Source organism: Mobula hypostoma, chromosome X1 (genome assembly GCF_963921235.1).
Source record: "Mobula hypostoma chromosome X1, sMobHyp1.1, whole genome shotgun sequence".
In the NCBI taxonomy this organism is placed as follows: Eukaryota; Metazoa; Chordata; class Chondrichthyes; order Myliobatiformes; family Myliobatidae; genus Mobula; species Mobula hypostoma.
In genome coordinates, this window is record NC_086128.1 from 41,333,695 (window position 1) to 41,354,434 (window position 20,740).

General features: G+C 40.2%; 1 protein-coding gene across 7 annotated transcripts in view; it reads right to left on the minus strand.

Annotated features, from left to right (window-relative positions):
- mpp2b (MAGUK p55 scaffold protein 2b) overlaps positions 1 to 20,740 on the minus strand; it is a 602,124-nt gene that overhangs the window by 184,438 nt on the left and 396,946 nt on the right. For 3 of the 7 annotated variants that reach the window (XM_063037934.1, XM_063037936.1, XM_063037933.1), the window contains exon 1: positions 5,000 to 5,343. The exons of 2 other annotated variants lie outside the window; for them this stretch is intronic. In XM_063037934.1, coding sequence (XP_062894004.1) covers positions 5,000 to 5,087 — 88 coding nt within the window. In that variant the 5' untranslated portion in view covers positions 5,088 to 5,343. Of the gene's footprint in view, positions 1 to 4,999; positions 5,344 to 20,740 lie in introns of those variants that run through there. 2 more of the 7 variants (XM_063037935.1, XM_063037929.1) reach the window with 1 other exon arrangement.

Here is a 20,740-nt window from a genome sequence, read left to right on the forward strand (position 1 = left end):
ATTTCTAAGGTTCTCAGAGATTCTACTCAGTGGAATGTAACAAACTTACTAATATATTCTAATTCTCCCCCAAATACTCAATCAAAAATTCAGGTTTAATTCACATGGGAATAGAAATCTGTACTAGGTTTAAACATACTGTATATTCATCATTAAAGGATAACTATTTCTCTAGTTTCTATGTCTAACACTGATGTGGCACTTTTCTGTGAAGTTTTCCTTTGATTGTTATGAAGTGATTTTCATGCTGTATATGAAAATATCAAGCGAAGTACTTGAGGTGTTGGAAATCTGACATGGGAATATAAAGTGCTGAAAATACACAGCAGGTCAAGCAGCGCCTGTCTAATGGGATTCCACCACAAGGCATAGCATTCCCGCTTCTCTTCTCTTTTCAGCACTCTGAACAGACCAAATCCTCTGCAACTATCTGGTCCACCCGTCCATCTGCAGTATCCACTCCCCTTCTCACAACTGAAGGAGGTGTGACACCAGACCTTTCATCTTGTCTCTTCTATGCCCCCGATCAAACACTGTTTCCTGGTGAAGCTGCAATTCACTGGAATTTCTTCCAATTTAGTGTATTTCACTAGGTGTACAAGTTGACCAACAGCTTCAGTATCCCATTACTAATTCTCTGTCCACTCCCATTCCAATCTCTCTTTCTTCCACCTCCCACACTGCTCCAACAATGCCCACTGTCAGCTTGAAAAACAGCAGCTCATTTTCCACCTGGGAATATTACAGTCAGTGGAATTTAATATTGAACTTAACAATTTTAGTTGAACCTATCTAAAACTGGGTGGAAGCGCGGTAGGGTGTCCGTAGGCGTAACGCTACTACAGCGCTAGAGTCCCAGGTCTAATTTTACTGCGGTCTGTAAAGAGTTTGACAGTTCTCCCCATGATCATGCGGATTTCCTCCGAATGCTCCCACATTCCAAGGATTTACAGGTTAGTAGAGTAATTGGTTATACAGGTGCCATTGGTGGGCTCACTGGGCTACAAGGGTCTGATACTATGCTGCAGCATCAAATAAAAATAAAAAACACTTTCCATATCTGGACTTATCCGCATTGCTTTCCTTTCAATCTTCAGCTGCTGGTTTTCAAAATAATTGCTACCTTGACATTTCTTATGTTCTCAACACTTCTCCCCCTCTCTGCAACATAAAACACATTTGTCTTCTCACATTTCTAGTTCTGATGAAGGATCCAAAACATTAATTCTTTTTCCCTCCCCATGAATGCTGCTCGACCTGCTGAGTGCTTCCAACAATTTCCATTTTGATATTCTATGGAACTGTTCTTATATGGTTACAGTATTCAGTAGGGAAACAGACCTTTCAGTCTTTGCTGACTATCAATCATCCACAATAATCCTGCAATAAGCAGCCAACATAATCAAAGATCCCTCCTACCCTCGATATTCTCTCTTCTTCACCACTACACTGGACAAAAAAATCATGTTTCTTAAAGTCACCTATATGGTGATTTCAATTCATAATTCATAGGTGATTTTAAGAAACGTGGTGCATGATAGGGAGATTTCATGTTGATTTTCATAATCAGCAGCTCAAAATCCATAAGACACACCCAAAGGTATTCAGGAAGCAAAGTCTTTTTTTGTCCAGTGTAGTGGTGAAGAAGAGAGAATATCGAGGGTAGGAGGGATCTTTGATTATGTTGGTGAGAACATAAGAAATGTCAAGGTAGCAATTATTTTGAAGACCAGCAGCTGAAGATGGAAAGGAAAGCAAAACAGATAGGTACAGGTATGAAAAGTGGTTTTTATTTTTATTTGAAGCTGCAGCATAGTTGCCAAGAAAATTTTCAAAAACATCCTTGAATGCCTTCCATGTGATTTTCTCCAGTCCCATTAGAAGTCCTTCAAATTGCCTGTCATTGATGACCTGTTTGACTTGCGGACCAACAAAAATCCCTTCCTTAATCTTGGCATCAGTTATTCTGACTTGAATTATGAATTGAAATCATCAACAAAATGCTTTTAGCTTAGTTGAACTATTGCAAAGTGGCAGCACTATTATGCAATTAAACTCAATATATTCAATAAAAGTTAGTTTCTTGTTTCTCCCAATTCCTATGTGATACAAGTAGTCTGAAATTATATTTCTGTTCAGCTTCAAGTGGTCTATCATAAACAAAAAAAATTCTGAGGACGCAACACTTAAGAAAAAAATTGTTGTCCAGTACAGATGATACAGAAGTCTGAAAGCATATCCCACTAAGTTCAAGCACAGCTTCTATCTGACTCTTATAAGACTATTGAATCTCTTGTGCAGCAAGACAGACTTTTGACCTCACAATGCATATTGTTATGGCCTTATTGTCCGCCTGCGCTGCAATTCCTCTGAAAATTTAACACCATATTCTATTAATTCTTTTCCCTTCTACAACCTCAATGTACTGATGTGATGAAATGATCTGTAAGCAAGACAAAGCTTTTCACTTTGGTACTTGTGACAATAATAAACCAACTACCAATGCCATCTCCTCCCTCCAGATTCTACCACTTACTTGCACATTAGGGGCAATTTACAGTGGCTAATTAACTTACCAATCTGCGCAGCTTTGTAACGTTGGAGGAAACCAGACAACTCAGGGGGAATCCAGGTGGTCATAGGGAAAATATGCACACTCCATGAAGACAGCATCTGACGCCAGGATTGAACCTGGGTCAATGGAGCTGTGAGGGAGCAGTTTTACGGGCTGGGCCATTGTACCAACCGCTTGGTGTTGAGTTTTACACAATAGACAATGAAATAAAAGATAAAAAGTGAGACTGAACTGGGGGAGGGGGGTGGGGAAGTTGGAAGGTGATGGTGAGTAAGAAAGGCAGGGGAAGAGAGAAAGAATAGTAGTGATATACTGTATTCTTAATTGCAGACACAGAGGCACATGAATATCATAATGTTTTAGCATGAAACGGTAGTCCATATAGACTTCCCCTTCAAATATTTGATCAGTTTTCTTGCAATTAAGTTGATTATCCTAATATATTTACATACTATAATGGCTTTCGGTTCCATCTCTCCTGTTAACAATCCAGTCTTGATTCCTATCATTATTTCACGATAAGACCATAAGATATAAGAGCAGAATTAGGCCATTCACCCTATTGAGTCTTCTCCGCTATTCAATCAAGGCTGATTTATTTTCTCTCTCAACCTCATTCTCCTGCCTTCTCTCCATAACCTTTGACACCCTGACTAATCAAGTACCTAGCAACCTCCGTTTTAAATATACTCAATGACTTGGCCTCCACAGCTGATTGTGGCACTGAATTCCACAGATTCACCACCCTCTGACTAAAGAAATCCCTTTTCTGTTCTACTCAGCCTTCTATTCTGAGGCTGTGCACTGTGGTCCTAGACTCTCCCACTACCACTATAGGAAACATCTTCTCCATGTCCACTCTAGCTATACCTTTCAAAATTCAATAGGTTTCCATGATATCCCCCTCCCCCCACCATTCTTCTAAACTCCAGTGAGTACAGGCCCAGAGCCATCAAATGGTTCTCATACATTAACCCTTTCATTCCTGGGATCATTCTTGTGAGCCTTATCCAGAGCCTCTTCAACGTCGGCAAATCCTTTCTTAGATATGAATCGCAAAACTGCTCACAATACTCCAAATATGGCCTGACTGTCACCTTAACAAGCCTCAGCATTGCATCCTGTTTTTATGTTCTATTAAAATGAATGCTAACATTAAATTTGCCTTCCTTTACAGCTCATTTGTTGCCTAACTTAATTTGTACTGCTAACTCCCAAAGCCAATGTCCAATATAAGTATAACATCACAGAATCAATAATTGAACCTGCACCTGTCTGGACCCTTACTCAGTCGAGCCAAGAAAACTGAAAACTGATTCCAAAGGCATGCCCTCAAGATTTTCTGAGACTATTGATGCTTTATTCATTAGATAATAAAAGTTTAGCAATATAAAACAAGTTAAAATCACTCCTAGGACAAATTAATAGAAAGCTAGAGCAAGTTATCTAACTCCAGCTCAGCTATTCCAACTCTTGTTCATTTTTCAAATGCAATTTCCAGGACACATTTTCATTTTAAGGGCTTTTTTTTATTGTGGACAGTCATTTTAGGCAGAGTTCAATTAACACAGTCTTTGAGTAACAAAAAATCTAAGCATAAAGATTAAAAAAAACTCTTCAATGTGGACATACTTTATTGTTTACTCTTTGTTTGGCAGTTTATTCAAAATAGGTCCGCACCTGGTTAAAACTTGATACCAGTGCAGTGAGTATGTTTGTGTCTGCACTGATTTCCATTGCCAGGTTACAAGCACTACCTTACTAGGGAGGGGGAATATATTGTCAAGAAGCACCAAGTTATTTTTCATGCCAACGCTCCTCAGAAAGTGCTGAGAAATACCCCATCTTTAATTAATGTTGAGAGAGCAGAGCAGCTGACTGAAATGCAAAACTGTTCTGCTTACTCGGGGTGTTTGTGTAAACCCGGCAAAGGTTTCACTCGTTTAAAGCTTCACAAGGTGACAACATCATTGCAAGGTAAAATATCTCACACTCCGTACTCTGTCTGGTAGTGACATGACAAGTTACTACCACTCTTACTCTGCACCCAGATTTGACACGTGGCATCAGTTTCTGCAGCTGAGTCAAGATTGGCTTGAAATAACAATTTTTCAAGTATTCCCCATTGTTCCTGTTCTGTGATGTTTTACAATTTCGTAAGGAGCTAAGCCAAAGAACAAAGAAAACAAATAAGCTAGAATAATTTAAGAGAATCTAGCAAAGCATACAGAGTTGGAACAATGCTTTTATGACAATATAATTCTTTGCAATATGCAGTTCAACAAATACGAGTGCTGTGCACTGTCAACGATATACCAGCTTAGCTAATACAATGTACTTGAAAACAACAACTAAATCCTCATTACAGCAAGTATTGTGATAATATTTATGATCCAAGTAGCTCATTTTTCACAGAAATCTTACCGCCTTTGCTTTGACTTGAGTCCATCCCTTCAAAAGATGCTGAAGAAACCACTTGTGAGCAGGGAGTATGGGGCTGACCATTAGCCATGCTGGACTTTACCTAAGCTCCGAATTATCCTTCTGCCTCTGCTCTCTGTGGTAAAGGAACAGACTCTCATGGCCCTCTTTCTACTTCTGGAGGTCAAGTAAGCTATATGCCAGCTGGCTGTTACAGAGTTTTTCAACGAGAAGAGAATCTGACAGGTTTTATGTTTGACTGAGCAAACAGTTTAATATGCCTACAGTCTCTCTCAGTGGCTTCTGTCCAGCTAAGTACTCCAAACCCTGCTTTATCCACACACGCACACACACATACACAATTTGAATTGGCCAGAATCCTCAATGGGAGGGGTCACTGTCAGCTGATGTAATTGATATCAGCTACTTCAACCACTATTGTACATTAGTTATACCAGATGCCCACCTCCCCAGCACTGAAAATATCCATTATACATTTACAGTTTAAGTAGCTCTTAGAACACCAAACCTCCATGTCAATTGGTGACATTTTAATTCCTATCCATTTTCCCTGCCAATGATTTTTCCCAGGCCATAACATTATCATGCAGTTTTCAAATGGAAGATAACCTACTCTGCTTCTCACATCATGACAGCATAATTACAGATTCATGAACACCCGGCAACAGTTAGCCACTCAGGAGGGTTTGGGCAACCATAATAATTTGCCCTGAAAAGGCTAGCTTTTATTTCGTTGAACTACCATCCCGCTTCCATGAAACTGCACAAAACTTCCATTCTAGATACCAAATGATGTTGGAATCTGGAACAACAAACAATCTGCTGGAGGAATTCAGTAAGTTAAGCAGCATCTGGGGAGGTAAAGGAATTGTTGACATTAATGTTAACAGTTCCTTCTCTCCCATAGATGCTGCTTGACCCGCTGAGTTCCTCTGGCAGATGGTTGTTGAGTCAAATAAAGATAAGGATTTAAAGATTAGTTTTATTTGTCTCATGTATATCAAAATACATAGTGAACTGCATCATTTGCATCAAATCAAATCAGTGGGGATTGTGTTGGGCAGCCCGCAAGGGCTGCCACCCTTCTGGCGCCAACATAGCATGCCCACAATTTACTAACCCAAACCATACGCCTTTGGAATGTGGGAGGAAACAGGAGCACCTGGAGGAAACCCATGTGGTCATGGGAAGAACATGCAAACTCCTTACAGACAGTGGCAGGAACGGAACCCCAATCTTACAGCTGGCACTGTAAACCATATTGCTAACCGTTACGCTACCAAGCTGCCCACTAGCTTTCTCCAGCCCACCCCTTAATTGCAATATATACCAGCATGAACATGTCTGTCTGATTTACTTGCTAACTACAAAAGACCATTTTTATGGCACCTTCTGCAATCTCAGATTCAGTCCAAAACGTTTTCCAGCCAGTGAAGTACTGTTGCACTGCAGTCATGGCTGTAGGCTTGGAAAGGAGCAAGCAGTTTACTACTATTAATGGGTTAATGACTAGAGAATGTTTTTGTGATGTTTACTGAGAGATCACTGATGTTCAGTACACAGTTCAGTGCTAACCCTGATTGCATAGTGTCTCATTATTTTGAAGACATACAGAAAAGTGCTTTACACTCACTTCAGCTGTTACAAAATGGGTGAAGTATTAAGGTCAATCGTCCAGTTCTGTGATAACCATCCATTGATTAAATAACAATGTTACTTTAACAAATTAGAAATGTAATGGGGCAAAGTATTGTTTAAAAACTACTTAAACAATTACCAAAATAACAAAATCTTCACACATGATCTCTAGCAGAAGGTTAATGGGAAAAGTCAGGTCATCAATTAAGATTCTTGCCATTGCATCAAAGTCCAGTCACAACCAGATGTTCATTATTAGCCTCCTGCGGTTTCCTGCCATTGTGTACCAACTGATTTTGTGGAAAATAGCACTGATCAGAGATGGGATCAGATCATTCTTAGTGTCTTTCATTGCAGAGATAGAGTATGATACAAACTGTTGCTGGAAGTCTGCAATAAACTCAGAAAACTCTGGAATTACCTAGCAAGTCAGGTAGCAGATGTGGAAGGTGTGTTGGTAGCATAGTGGTCAGAATGACACTTTACAGTACAGGCAACCGGGGTTCAATTCCCGCCGCTGCCTGTAAGGAGTTTGTATGTTCTCCCCATGACAGTGTGGGTTTCCTCTGGGGACTCCAGTTTTCACCCACAGCCTAAAGATGTACCAGTTGGTGGGTTAATTGGTCTTTGTAAGTTGTCCTGTGATTAGGCTGGGTTAAATTGAGGGTTGAAGGGCAGTGCAGCTCGAAGGGGCAGAAGGGCCTATTCCGCACTGTAGCTCAATAAATATATAAATACAATGAAACAAAATGAGTATTTCTAGTCAATCACCAAAAAATTTATCGACTTGAAACGTTAGCTCTGTTTTAACTTTCATGGATGCTTTCTGACTTTGCAGAGAACGTTCAGTAGTTTTCAGTTTTACTGATCTTATTTGCAGTCTTCATTAACATATTCCTTATTCCAAACAGCTATTGCAATGTTAAAATGTTTCTGCTGGATCACAATTTCCAGCCCCCCACCCCCCGACTTTATCCCTCAACTTCCTATGGATAATACCGATAATCCACAGGCAAGTTCACAGCCTATTTTTGCACTTTGGATTCTAATTTAGATTTTGCATGTCAACTTTGATTTTTAAAAAATAAAAATGTCTTTGCAAAGCCTCAGGCAATTGTTTCCAGCCAAGTTTTCGACATATTATGTCATAGAAATGTAAAGGCCAAGCAGCAAGATGCTATCTTGGCAAGTAATTAGTCAGCAGTGTAGCAAGGGTGTGTGTTCTGCCATGCTGCTTGCTCAGTATTCACTGTTAAAGCATCTGCTCACCTGTTCTAGTATCTGATGGCATTCCTCCCCAGCCCTGGAATCTTTATTATTCCAAATGTTCAATCAAAGTGGAAGTTTATTATTTTACAATTTTCTCTGAAACAAAAGTAATTTTTACCTTAAAACTGAACCCACTAACAATCTGAATTGCGATCAACACAGCCAGGTGTGTCATTTGAAATTAAAACAGAAAATTCTAGAAATACTCAGCAGCTTAGGCAGTTTGAGTTGATAAGAATTAGAAAACGGAAGAAGTAAGCATATTTTCTGTTGCTCAGAAGAGAGGGGAGTGGAAAGTGAAAAGCAAGAACCTTGATAGGATGGGAGGTCAGACTTGCTGGTGCCATCTGACACAGAGGGATGAAGGATTTTTGGCTATCTGGAAGAGGTGTAAGTAGATGAGATGAATGAGGACAGAACAGAGTGAAGATAAAAACAATGTTGAAGCATTGGTATCAGAATGTAATCATTGATGAAAATCTTAAAATAAAAGAGAATGCCAGTCAGGTAGCATCAGTATTTTTATTTATTTATTTATAGCAGCAGAACAGGCCCTTCAGGCCTAACATCCACAGCGCCCAGCAAGCCCGATTTAACTTCAGCCTAATCACAGGACAAGTTACAATGACCAATTAACCTACTGACCGGGATATCTTTGGACTGTGGGAGGAAACTGGAGCACCCAGGGGAAACCCACGTGCTCACGGGAAGAATGTACAAACTTCTTACAGACAGCATCGGAATTGAACTTTGAACTCCGACGCCCCAAATTGTGATCGCGTCACACTAACCACCATGCTACCATGGTGCCCCGAGAGAGATAAACTGGGTTAATCTGGGTTACAGGTTGATTACCTACATTTGAACAAGCCAATTGTGATGCAGACAGGAACATCCAGTTATCTGAAACTATTGAATTCGACATTGAGCCCAAGGGTTCAATGTACCCTAATGGAAGGTGAGGTTCTATTTCTTGGATTATGTTAAAATTCATTGGAAAGGTGTTGGAGGCCAAAGGTAGGGAGGTCAGAGAGAATTAAAGTGACAGCTTTGGGAGCTCAGGGTCACCTTTGTAAAGTAAACAGGTGTTCTGTAAAGCTGTCACCCAATCTGTACAGGAGACCATACTATGATCATTAAATTATTTGAACCTAAGATCAGAATATGGTTTGTATATGTTTCTCAGGAATGTAATTAACAAAAGAATCTAAAATGATTTAGGCATCATCAGCAGAGTTATGTTCCTTCCAGTTGAGAAAATTATGTTATCACATCAGTGTCATTAAAGTCCAGGAAAACACGAGTGGAAATTCAAACTGACAGTGTACTCTATATGTCAAAGTTTATGTACTCATTTTAATTTCAACTCATGTAACATAATCACATTTGGATGTTGTGCCATGAGCCAAATAGTAGGAGGTTGCAAACGTGAAGCTTTCTTGCTCAGTCCAAAGCTCCTTTCCAGGTCTTAATTACAGCGGAGACTCTGTCATTCTGAGGAAGTGCTACCGTGTGGACAATGCTGTACTTCAGATGACGATTCTTCTGGCTTAAGTGGTAAATAAAACATCCTACAGTCAGCATTTGTTGAACCGAGGGGGCTTTCAGGATTCCGACAATATTCTTACCTTCGCTAAAATACACAAAATACTGGAGGAACTCAGCAGGACAGGCAGCATCTATGGAAAAGAATAAACAGTCGACGTTTCGGGCTGAGACCCTTCATCAGGCCTTCCCCTAATCGAAAGCGTAAAAAACAGACGATGACAATCTGGAGAGAAGTTATCAATGATATGTTGATGTCTTCTCCATTTTCACAGATATAGCCTGATCTGCATAGTATTTACTGTTGATATTCCAAAAGAGTCTGGTGCCTTCATAGCATAGCAGGCAACAGCTTCAGAATTAGCCACCGTACATGAAGCATTTTGAGATACTTCCAACAGGCGTGATATCAGGCACTGTGCTATTGCAAGCTTTTGTTGTTCAAATGCTGTAAATTATGCTCCACCATATATTGATCACAAAAGAATAATGAATTGAAATAGCATTCTAATTTACAAGTCAGATGTCAAAATCTGTAAATCCACAGCTTGAGTGATGCATAATCCTTATCTGAATACCAGAAAGAAATGACTGGTTTATTGAAAGGAAGGGACTTTCTTATTACTTTCAGCATCTAAAATAGCCTAATATGCTGGGAGGTCCAATAAATCATTCTGCGCCTCAAAAGTCCTCTACCATGATTCTATCTGATGTTTAACAGAATGTAATTTAGCATATATATGGTATAATATTATGGAAGGATTACTGATAATCATCAAAATTCAATCCTTTGACAAATTGCTTCGGCTTCATCAATATGTTTTCAGTTTCATTTTCAGGTTTCTGATTAAATTACCATTTTGTGATTCACCCTCAGGAATCCACAGGGATTTTAGGGTGCAACAGTTTCTTTCTAACATGTTCTGTAAAATTTACATTATGTCAAGATACAAATCATTAGTTATTTAATTATTATTTCTAAGAAGATTATACAGTTTAATACATGGCTAAGGAGTTTCTCCAGCATTTTGTGTGTATTGTTGAGGGGAGGAATATTGTCTGAATCTTGGAAGGCCCCTTGGTTTAACAAATTCCGACTGTAGAATGTTTTAATGGCCACTTAAAGAGTTGTAGAAGGGAGGAGATAAGATTTTTGGATCATTGGGCTCTCTTCCACGGAAGGTGGGATCTGTATAGAAGGGATGGTTTACATCAGGACTGGAGGGGGGCTAATATCCTAGCAGGAAGGTTTGTTAATGTTACACGGTTGGGTTTAAACTAGAGTTGCAAGGGGATGGGAACCAGAATGCCAGAACAGATAGTGGAGAGGTTGTGGAGACAGATGTTGTTAAGACCTCAGACAAAGTCAGGAATCAAACGGTTGAGCATCGTGCAACTAGTGTCCTGAGCTGCGTATATTTCAACGCAAGAAGTATCATGGGAAAGGCAGATAAACTCAAGGCATAGATCAATATCTGAAATTATGAGATTGTAGTCATTAGTGAGAGTTAGTTACAGGAGGGGCAGGACTGGCAGCTCAATATTCCGGGTTTCAGTTTTTTTTAGATATAACAGAGTGGGAGGGATTAAAGGAGGAAGAGTGGCGTTACTAGTCAGGAAAATGTCACGGCAGTGCTCCGTCAGGACAGACTGGAGAACTTGTCTAATGAAGCATTAGGGGTGGAACTGAGAATTAAGAAAGGTATGACCATGTTAATGGAGCTATATTACAAACTCCCCAATAGTCCAGGGATTTAGATGAACAAATTTGTAGAGAGATCACAGACTATTAAAAGAAACATAAGGTTGTGATCGCAGGTGATTTTAACTTTCCTCATATTGACTGGGATTCCCATACTGTAAAAAGACTAGATGGGATAGAGTTTGTACCGGAAAATTTCCTTCATCATTACGTAGAAGTCTCGATGAGAGAGTGTGCGATACTGGATCTGCTATTTGGGAATGAGACAGGGCAGGAGACAGAAGTTTGGGTCGAGGAACACTTTGCATCCAGTGACCACAATACAATTGGTTTCAAAGTAAATATGCAAAGAGATAGTCTGATCGTGGGTTGAGATTCTAAAGTGGAGAAAGCCAATTTTGATGGTATCAGGAATGATCTGACAAGTGTGAAATAGGACAGGCTATTCTCTGGCAAAGTTGTACTTGAAAGTTTATAGGCCTTCAAAAATGAAATTTTGAGAGTACAAAGCTTGAATAAAAGGTAAAGATAACAAGTGTAGGGAACCTTTGTTTTCAAGAGATATTGAGGCCCTGGTTAAGAGAAAAAAGGAGATGCATAGCAGGTATAGGCAGGTAGGAACAAATGAGGTACACGAAATGCAAGAAAACACTTAAGAAAGAAATCAGGAAGGCTAAAAGACGGCATGAAGTTGCTCTAGCAGACAAGGTGAAGGAGGATTCTAAGGGATTCTACAGACATGTTAAAAGCAAAAGGATTGCTAAAGACAAAATTGGTGCTCTGGAAGACCGGAATGGTAATCCATGTGTGGAGCCAAAGCAGATGGGGGACATCTTAAATATATTCTTTGCATCTGTATTTGATTACTGGAATTCCAGGAATTACTGGAAGTTTGAGAAATCGATGTTCATGCCATCAGGTTGGAGACTACCCAAACGGAATATAAGGTGTTGTTCTTCCAACCTGAATGTGGCCTTATCCCGACAGTGGAGGAGACTATGGATGGACTTATCAGAGGTGTGGGAATGGGAAATGGAATAAAAGTGGGTGGCCACTGGAAGATCCCGCTCGTTCTGGCAGACGGAACGTAGATGCTCGGAGAAGTGGTTTCCCAATCTATGTCGGGTCTCATCAATCTACAAGAGGCCACACTGGGATCACGGAACACAGTATATGACCCCAACAGACTCACAGGTGAAGTGGCTCTTCATCTGGAAGAACTGTTTGGGGCCCTGAATGGTAGTGAGGGAGGAGGTTTAGGCCCACTTGCAAGGATAAGTGCCAGGAGGGAGATCAGTGGGACATCAAACATTCCAGCTGAAGGGTTTCGGCCTGAAACATTGACTGCACTTTTTTCCACAGATGCTGCCTGGCCTGCTGAATTTCGCCAGCATTTTGTGTAGAAGTGAGGCAAAGCAGCATCAACTTCATGGACCCTGTACAGATTACAGAGGAGGAGGTGTTTGCTATCCTGAGGCAAATCAGTTTGGATAAATCCCCAGGGCCTGACAAGGTGTTTCTTTGGACCCTGCAAGAGGCAAGTGCAGACATTGCTGATATTTAAAACATCCTTAGTGACAGGAGAAGAACCAGAGGACTGGAGGCTAGCCAATGTTTTTCCACTGTTTAAAAAAGGCTCTAACATAAAGAAGGAAGTTATAGGCCAGTGAGTCTGACATCAGTAGTGAGAAAGTTATTGGAAGGTATTCTAACGGACCGGATATATAACTATTTGGATAGACAGGGACTGATTGGGGACAGTCAACATGGCTTTGTGCATGGTAGGTCATGTCTAACCAATTTTAAAGAGTTTTTCGAGGAAGTTACCAGGAACATGGATGAAGGTAAGGCAGTGGATGTTGTCAACATGGACTCTAGTAAGGCATTTGACAAGGCCCCACGTGGGAGGCTGGTCAAGAAATTCAGGATGACACTCGACATCCAGGATGAGGCAGTAATTTGCGTTAGACATTGGCTTTGTGGGAGAAGCCAGAGGGTGGTAGTAGAGGGTTGCCTCTCTGACTCGTGGTGTGCCATAGGGATTGGTGCTGGGTCCTTTATTGTTTGTCATTTATATCAATGATCTGGATGATAATGTGGTTAACTAGTTCAGCAAATTTACAGATGACACCGAGATTGTAGGTGTAGTGGACAGTGAGGAAGGCTATCATGGTTTACAGAGGGATCTGCATCAGCTGGAAAAATTTGCTGGAAAATGGCAGATGGAATTTAATGCAAACAAGTGTGAGGTGTTGCACTTCAGTGGGACCAACCAGGGTACATCTTATACAGTCAGTGGTAGGGCACTGAGGAGTGCAGTAGAACAAAGGGATCTGGGAATACAGGTCCATAATTCATTGAAAGTGTCATCACAGGTAGATAGGGTCATAAAGAAAGCTTTTGGCACACTGGCCTTCATAAATCAATGTATTGAGTCCAGGAGATGGGATGTTATGTTGAAGTTTTATAAGATGCTGGTGAGCCCTAATTTGGAGTATTTTGTGCAGTTTTGGTCACCTACCTACAGGAAGGATGTAAATAAGGTTGAAAGAGTACAGAGAAAATCTATAAGGATGTTGCAGGGGCTGGAGGACCTGAGTTATAAGGAAACATTGAATAAGTTAGGACTGTGTTCTTTGAAACATAGAAGCTCGAGAGGAGATTTGATAGGTTATACAACATTATCAGGAGTATAGATAGGGTAATTGCAAACAGGCTTTTTCCACTGAGGTTGGGTGGGACGACAACCAGAGGTCATGGGTTAAGGGTGAAATGTCAAAAATTTAAGGGGAACATGAGGGGAAACTTCCTCACTCAGAGGGTTGTGAGAGTGTGGAATGAGCTGCCAGCACAAGTGGTCCATGCAAGCTCGATTTCAACGTTTAAGAGAAATTTGGATAGGCACATGGATAGTAGGGATATAGAGGGCCAAGGTCCATGTGTAGGTCGTTGGGAATAGGCAATTTAAATGTTTTTGATATGGATTAGATGGGCCAAAGGGCCTGTTTCTGTGCTGTACTTTTCAATGACTCAATTATTTAGTAATTATATAGAATATCATCAACGTAACATAATCATAGTCTAATATAATTATTATTTAACAAAGATAATTTTACAAATTATTAAAGAAACAAACGTTCTGAGATTATTCTGTTTCAGGTTTGTTCTTGTGTTATTTGGAAGCACTCAACCGAATACTTCATTAACATCTGACAACTTGAACACTGAAAAGTTAAGATCTGAAATAACATTACACCAATTTATGTGTAGTCTGAATTTTGGGAATTCTCACAGCGATATAGCTGCCTTAAGTACAAGCAATGTTAAGTACACTGTTCATGTTCATCTCCACATGCAGTTCCTCCAGCCTTATCTATTCCATTCAGTGCTCTTGATGTTGCCTCCTTTACATCGGTGACACCAAGCGTATACTAGGCAACTGCTTTGCTGAGCACCTGCGCTCCATCTGCCATAGCCATCTGGAGCTCCTGGTTGCAAGCCATACTAATTCCCCTCCGCTTTCCCACTTTGTCTCTCTGTCCATTGCTAGGGTGAGGCCAAGTGTAAATGCAAAGAAAAGCACCTCATATTGCACCTGGTTAGTCTATAATCCAATGACATGAACATCGTATTCTCCAATTTTGGGTAACCTGTTTCTCCTCTGTCCCTTTCTCCCTCCTCCTAGTCTACCCAATTTCTCCTACACACATGCAACCCCACCCATCAGCCTTCAACCACCCAGTTTCTTTCACTTTCTCTACCCACTCTATCTGCCCATCAGCATTCCTCTAACTGGGTCCCTGTTTCTATCTGCTACCCCACCTCCCTTATTATTTCCATGCTTCACCTTCCTTTCATATTCGATCATCTGCAGCCCTTTGTTGTCTCCATTGCAACCCAGCCTCTGTCACGATTCCAGCTTTTCCACATCAGTCAATCACCCCTCCTTTAACTGAATCCACTTGCCAGCTTTTATCCTACGTCTTACCCTCACCTCTTGATACTGGCTACCTCCCCTCTACTCTTTCAGACTGGTGTTTTGACCCAATGAGATTTATAGGAAGATGTTGCCTACTTGGCATTGCTGCCTGCCACACCTCCAACAATGCCCTTAGGCCAGCTACAGGGTCATCAGCCGGGGACCATCTCTCAATGATGTTTCGTTCCCTTAGTCCTGGTATATCTCCTGGTGGAAGGACGTCTCCCTGCCACCTCCTGCACCTTTCAATGGAGTTAGTTGGTCCCCCGATTTCTGTCCTTCCTCCCCAGCCACAGCCAAAAGCTACCCTTTTCTGCCTCTTCAGCCAACTCTCTGGTAGCCCTCCTGAGCTTTGCTCCAGTCACTGCCAGATCATGAGTAACCTTGCCATCAATGCACCAACTCTCCCCTCTACTCTTTCAGCTCAGGGTCTTGAACCAAAAGTTTGACTGACCATTTCCTCCAGCAGTTTTTTGTTTGCTTGAATACACGGTTCAGTTGATATGCTAGAGTGCTTTCATTCATTAAAGTTACAAAACAATAATTTATGTCACTTGATGCTTTCAAATTAAAATATGCAGTATGAAAGTAGATATTGTGGCAACAATTGGATCTTCAAAATAAAATGAAACAAATAAAATCAAGTGAGAATAATGCAATGGGAACATAATCATGGGACATTATCTTTAACGTTACTGGATCCTCTAACCTACCAGGCACCTTAAGTTTTAAACAGAAATAAGAATCATCATCTCAGAGCTGTTAAATCCAGTGGGACAATACAGAAAGCCCACTCAAGTTAACGCTAAGTGACAGCTGCGACCACCATGAATAGACAATATGCAAAGAATTTCTTACGTACTTTATATATTTGTGGACTATAGTTAATTAAAGGGCAGGTGTACATCTAGGGCATGGAAGAAGTCCATTATAAGAGATGGGTTTTATTATTAAAAACAAACATATTTAATCTTTTTAGTCCAGTTATTAGGGGAAATATGCATTATGCAAAAAGCCATATTTAAAGCTTAAATAAATTGATTAGTGTGCAAGGTACTGCATTGGTTCCTTTATGTTATGGCACAGAAAATCTATTAATGGACAATATCAGCAAAATGCATTCTCATATTAATTTGCACATTCATGCATAATCAAAAGAGATGGCTAAAATTCTAATTAACTAAACAGAACACAATAATCACCAAGACCACAATTCTAATCCTAATGACAATTGAGTTTATGACAGGTATCATTCATTTCTCAACTTTGAACATTGTGGGGTGATTCTGACAGCAATGCTGCACTAGACAGATGCCCCACCAGCCTCTATTCCATTCATATGTGGAAATAAAATCACCAAAATGTAGCTATCAGATCAACAGCTCCCATTTCCTTCCAAGTTCAAACAATGCTGCTCATTAGATTCCCAAGTAATTACAGTATATGTGCCTTTGTAACTTAGTTAATTAATTTTGATTATGGATGAATTCATTCCCATTTTCCCCTCTATTTCTGCTAATCGAACCTGTGGACAACAGTTCACAAAGTGGAGCCAACGTCCAGCTGGAACCATCTAATGCAAGTAGTGCATCCTTTAGTATCTCACTCTCTGGCAAAAAAACCTTTGTTGCATCTTCTCTTTGACTCTCTTGCCAGGATTATTAGGAGCTCACAGGGAAAGCCTTCATGAGCATCGACTAAGATCCAATTGCACACAATCTTTTAATATATGATTCCACTGGATCCTTCTGTGACCTATTGATTTAGTCCAGTAGTGCCAAGGAAGAATGGCATATCAAAAGTTCAACCAGGCACCAGTCTGTTTAAGGGCATTGGGTAGTATTATTCCTTTCCCAGTCTCTGGTGCTTTCTATGTGAATTTGCAGATTTTCAGTGACCACATGGGTTCCCTCCTGGTGCTCTGGTTTGCTCACACATCCCAAAAACATGCATAGTGATAGGTTCATTGGCTGCTGGTGCGTAGGTGAATGGCAGAATCCTAAGTTGATGGAGAATGTGGGAGAATAAAAAATAGGCTTAATATAAAATTAGTATAAATGAAAGGTTGATAGTTGGTTTGGATCAGATGATACAATGGCCTCTTCCTATGTTGTATGTCCCTGTAATGCTATGACAGGATTTCACACTCCAGGGAAGTACAGGCTTATTTAAAATTCAAAAGTTAAGCCATGATGATGTTATCAGGTCTGCTGAGAGCTAAATTATTAGAGAAACTGATAAGAGGCCAAAAGAACATAGGATAAACTTTGCACTGAACTCCATTAAAATTAGAGAAAAGTGTTCCTCATATCCCTGAACCTCTGCCCCAGGTCACACAGAAGCTCTGGCCTCTAATCTGCATCAAGCCTTGTCCAATATTAATATTATTCAAGGATCGATTTTTCCTCTCTTATGAAACTGATAGGTTTGGTTTTGTGTCATCACTGCCTCAGTCAGTTTTGGGAGCACCCTCATGAAATGTGGCACTGGAGTCTACATTAGAAGAGGTGACCCATATTAGGCAAGCAAAAGCCTGACAGTTTTGCTCTCAAGAGTTAACATCCCAGACTCGGTCTGGATGTTTGGTCAACACCCCAGACTCCTCCATTACAATCCCTGGGCACATCCTATCTCATTATAGGTTTTAGCAAAATGGTACACAGTTGAGTAGATACAATACTAGGAATTTCAACAATGGCTCTAGGGTCTACAAAGCCTCATGGCAGCATGTCAAAGATATGTAACAATAACTCTACCTAATAACCTATCATGCTAGAATAGAATCAGGGTATGTTTAGAACATGGGAGAAAGCCCAACATGACCTCACTGACTCTCTACAAGTGTAACACACTCACTGCAACTCATGGCCTTTTCTCAGTGCCCTAGCAAATTGTTCCTCCCTATGTACAGTATATATGAAGGCCACAATGGACCCTGCTTCCACTACATCTGCAGCCGGAATCCAGATTCCAACCACATGCTACATGAAAAGGATTTTTCCTGAAATCACTATTAATTCTCTTCAACTTCCTTTAATGTGTGCAATCTCTGGTCTTCAATATTTCCATCAATGGGAACAACCTCCCACTATCCACTTTGTTCAGCTCTCTTATCAATTTATATTACTTCTAACAGATCTCTCAGTCTTCCCTCAAAAAACAAGTCTCAGCTTCTCTGATTGATAGTTTTAACTGCAGTTCTCATCCCATGAGGCATTCTCATAAATCTCTGGACCTTCTCCAATGTCTCTACTTCTTTCCTATAATGAAGCAACCAGGATGGTAGGTCATGTTTGACCAATCTGTTGGAGTTTTTCGAGGAGGTTACCAGGAAAGTGGATGAAGGGAAGGCAGTGGATATTGTCTACATGGACTTCAGTAAGGCCTTTGACAAAGTCCCGCATGGGAGGTTAGTTAGGAAAATTCAGTCGCTAGGTATACATGAAGAGGTGGTAAATTGGATGAGACATTGGCTCAATGGAAGAAGCCAGAAAGTGGTGGTAGAGAATTGCTTCTCTGAGTGGAGGCCTGTGACTAGTGGTGTGCCACAGGGATCAGTGCTGGGTCCATTGTCATTTGTCATCTATATCAATGATCTGGATGATAATGTGGTAAATTGGATCAGCAAGTTTGCTGATGATACAAAGATTGGAGGTGTAGTAGACAGTGACGAAGGTTTTCAGAGCCTGCAGAGGGACTTGGACCAGCTGGAAAAATGGGCTGAAAAATGGCAGATGGAGTTTAATACTGACAAGTGTGAGGTATTGCACGTTGGAAGGACAAACCAACGTAGAACATACAGGGTTAATGGTAAGGCACTGAGGAGTGCAGTGGAACAGAGGGATCTGGGAATACAGATACAAAATTCCCTAAAAGTGTCGTCACAGGTAGATAGGGTTGTAAAGAGAGCTTTTGGTACATTGGCCTTTATTAATCGAAGTATTGAGTATAAGAGCTGGAATGTTATGATGAGGTTGTATAAGGCATTGGTGAGGCCGAATCTGGAGTACTGTGTTCAGTTTTGGTCGCCAAATTACAGGAAGGATATAAATAAGGTTGAAAGAGTGCAGAGAAGGTTTACAAGGATGTTGCCGGGACTTGAGAAACTCAGTTACGGAGAAAGGTTGAATAGGTTAGGACTTTATTCCCTGGAGCGTAGAAGAATGAGGGGAGATTTGATAGAGGTATATAAAATTATGATGGGTATAGATAGAGTGAATGCAAGCAGGCTTTTTCCACTGAGGCAAGGGGAGAAAAAAACCAGAGGACATGGGTTAAGGGTGAGGGGGGAAAAGTTTAAAGGGATCATTAGGGGGGGCTTCTTCACACAGAGAGTGGTGGGAGTATGGAATGAGCTGCCAGACGAGGTGGTAAATGCGGGTTCTTTTTTAACATTTAAGAATAAATTGGACAGATACATGGATGGGAGGTGTATGGAGGGATATGGTCCGTGTGCAGGTCAGTGGGACTAGGCAGAAAATGGTTCGGCACAGCCAAGAAGGGCCAAAGGACCTGTTTCTGTGCTGTAGTTTCTATGGTTCTATGGTTCTATTACTCCAGCTGAGGCTGAACCAGTCTTTTATGGAGGTTAAGCAAGACTCCTATCTTTATAAAGGCCAGAAATAGTCTTATGCACCTTTCTTTCTCAATCTTTTTTATTGAGTTTAAAATTGATAAACATAACAATGATAATGATACAAAGAGATCAGGATTACATTAATAACGGTTAACATATACAGACACAAACTCCGAGTAACATATTTAATTTAAACCTCCCAATCTCTTAATAACTGAACATGAAAAAGATTTTTTTTTAAAGTTTTTACCCCCTACACTAAAAAACAATGAACAAAACAAAACAAAGACTGGCTGCCATATTTCATCGGTTAAAATCATTATTTGTCATTAATTCCGCTCCTCCATACACAAACAAAAAGTTATTGAAAAGGATTTGGAAAAGGTCAGCTTACATCATATGAAAATGTTGAATGAATGGCCTCCAAGTTTCTTCAAATTTAAACGAAGGATCAGTTGTACCACTCCTAATTTTTTCCAAGTTTAAGCACGTTAAAGTTTGGGAAAACCATTGAAATGTAGTAGGGGGATTAGAATCTTTCCATTTAAATAAAATGGATTTTCTGGTTATTAATGTAACAAATGCAATCAAACGATAAGCTGAAGGGGATAAATGACTAAAGTCTATCATTGGTAATCCAAAAATTGCAGCAGTAGGATGAGGTTGTAAATCAATAGGCAAAACTACTGAAATAATATCAAAAATGTCTTTCCAATATTTTTCCAAAAGACCAGAAGACCAGAACATATGTGTCAAGGAAGCAACCTCAGAATTACAGCTGTCACAGACAGGATTTATATGACTATAAAAACGAGCTAACTTATCCTTACACATATGGGCCTTATGAACCACCTTAAATAGTATCAAAGTGTATCTAGCACACATTGAAGAAGTGTTAACTTGTTGGAGAATTTTCTCCCATTTCTCTATGGGTAAAGATACCTGAAGTCCTCTTTCCCATTCATTCTTAATTTTCTCAGACATACCTAAATGTATTTTTGTAATTAAATCATA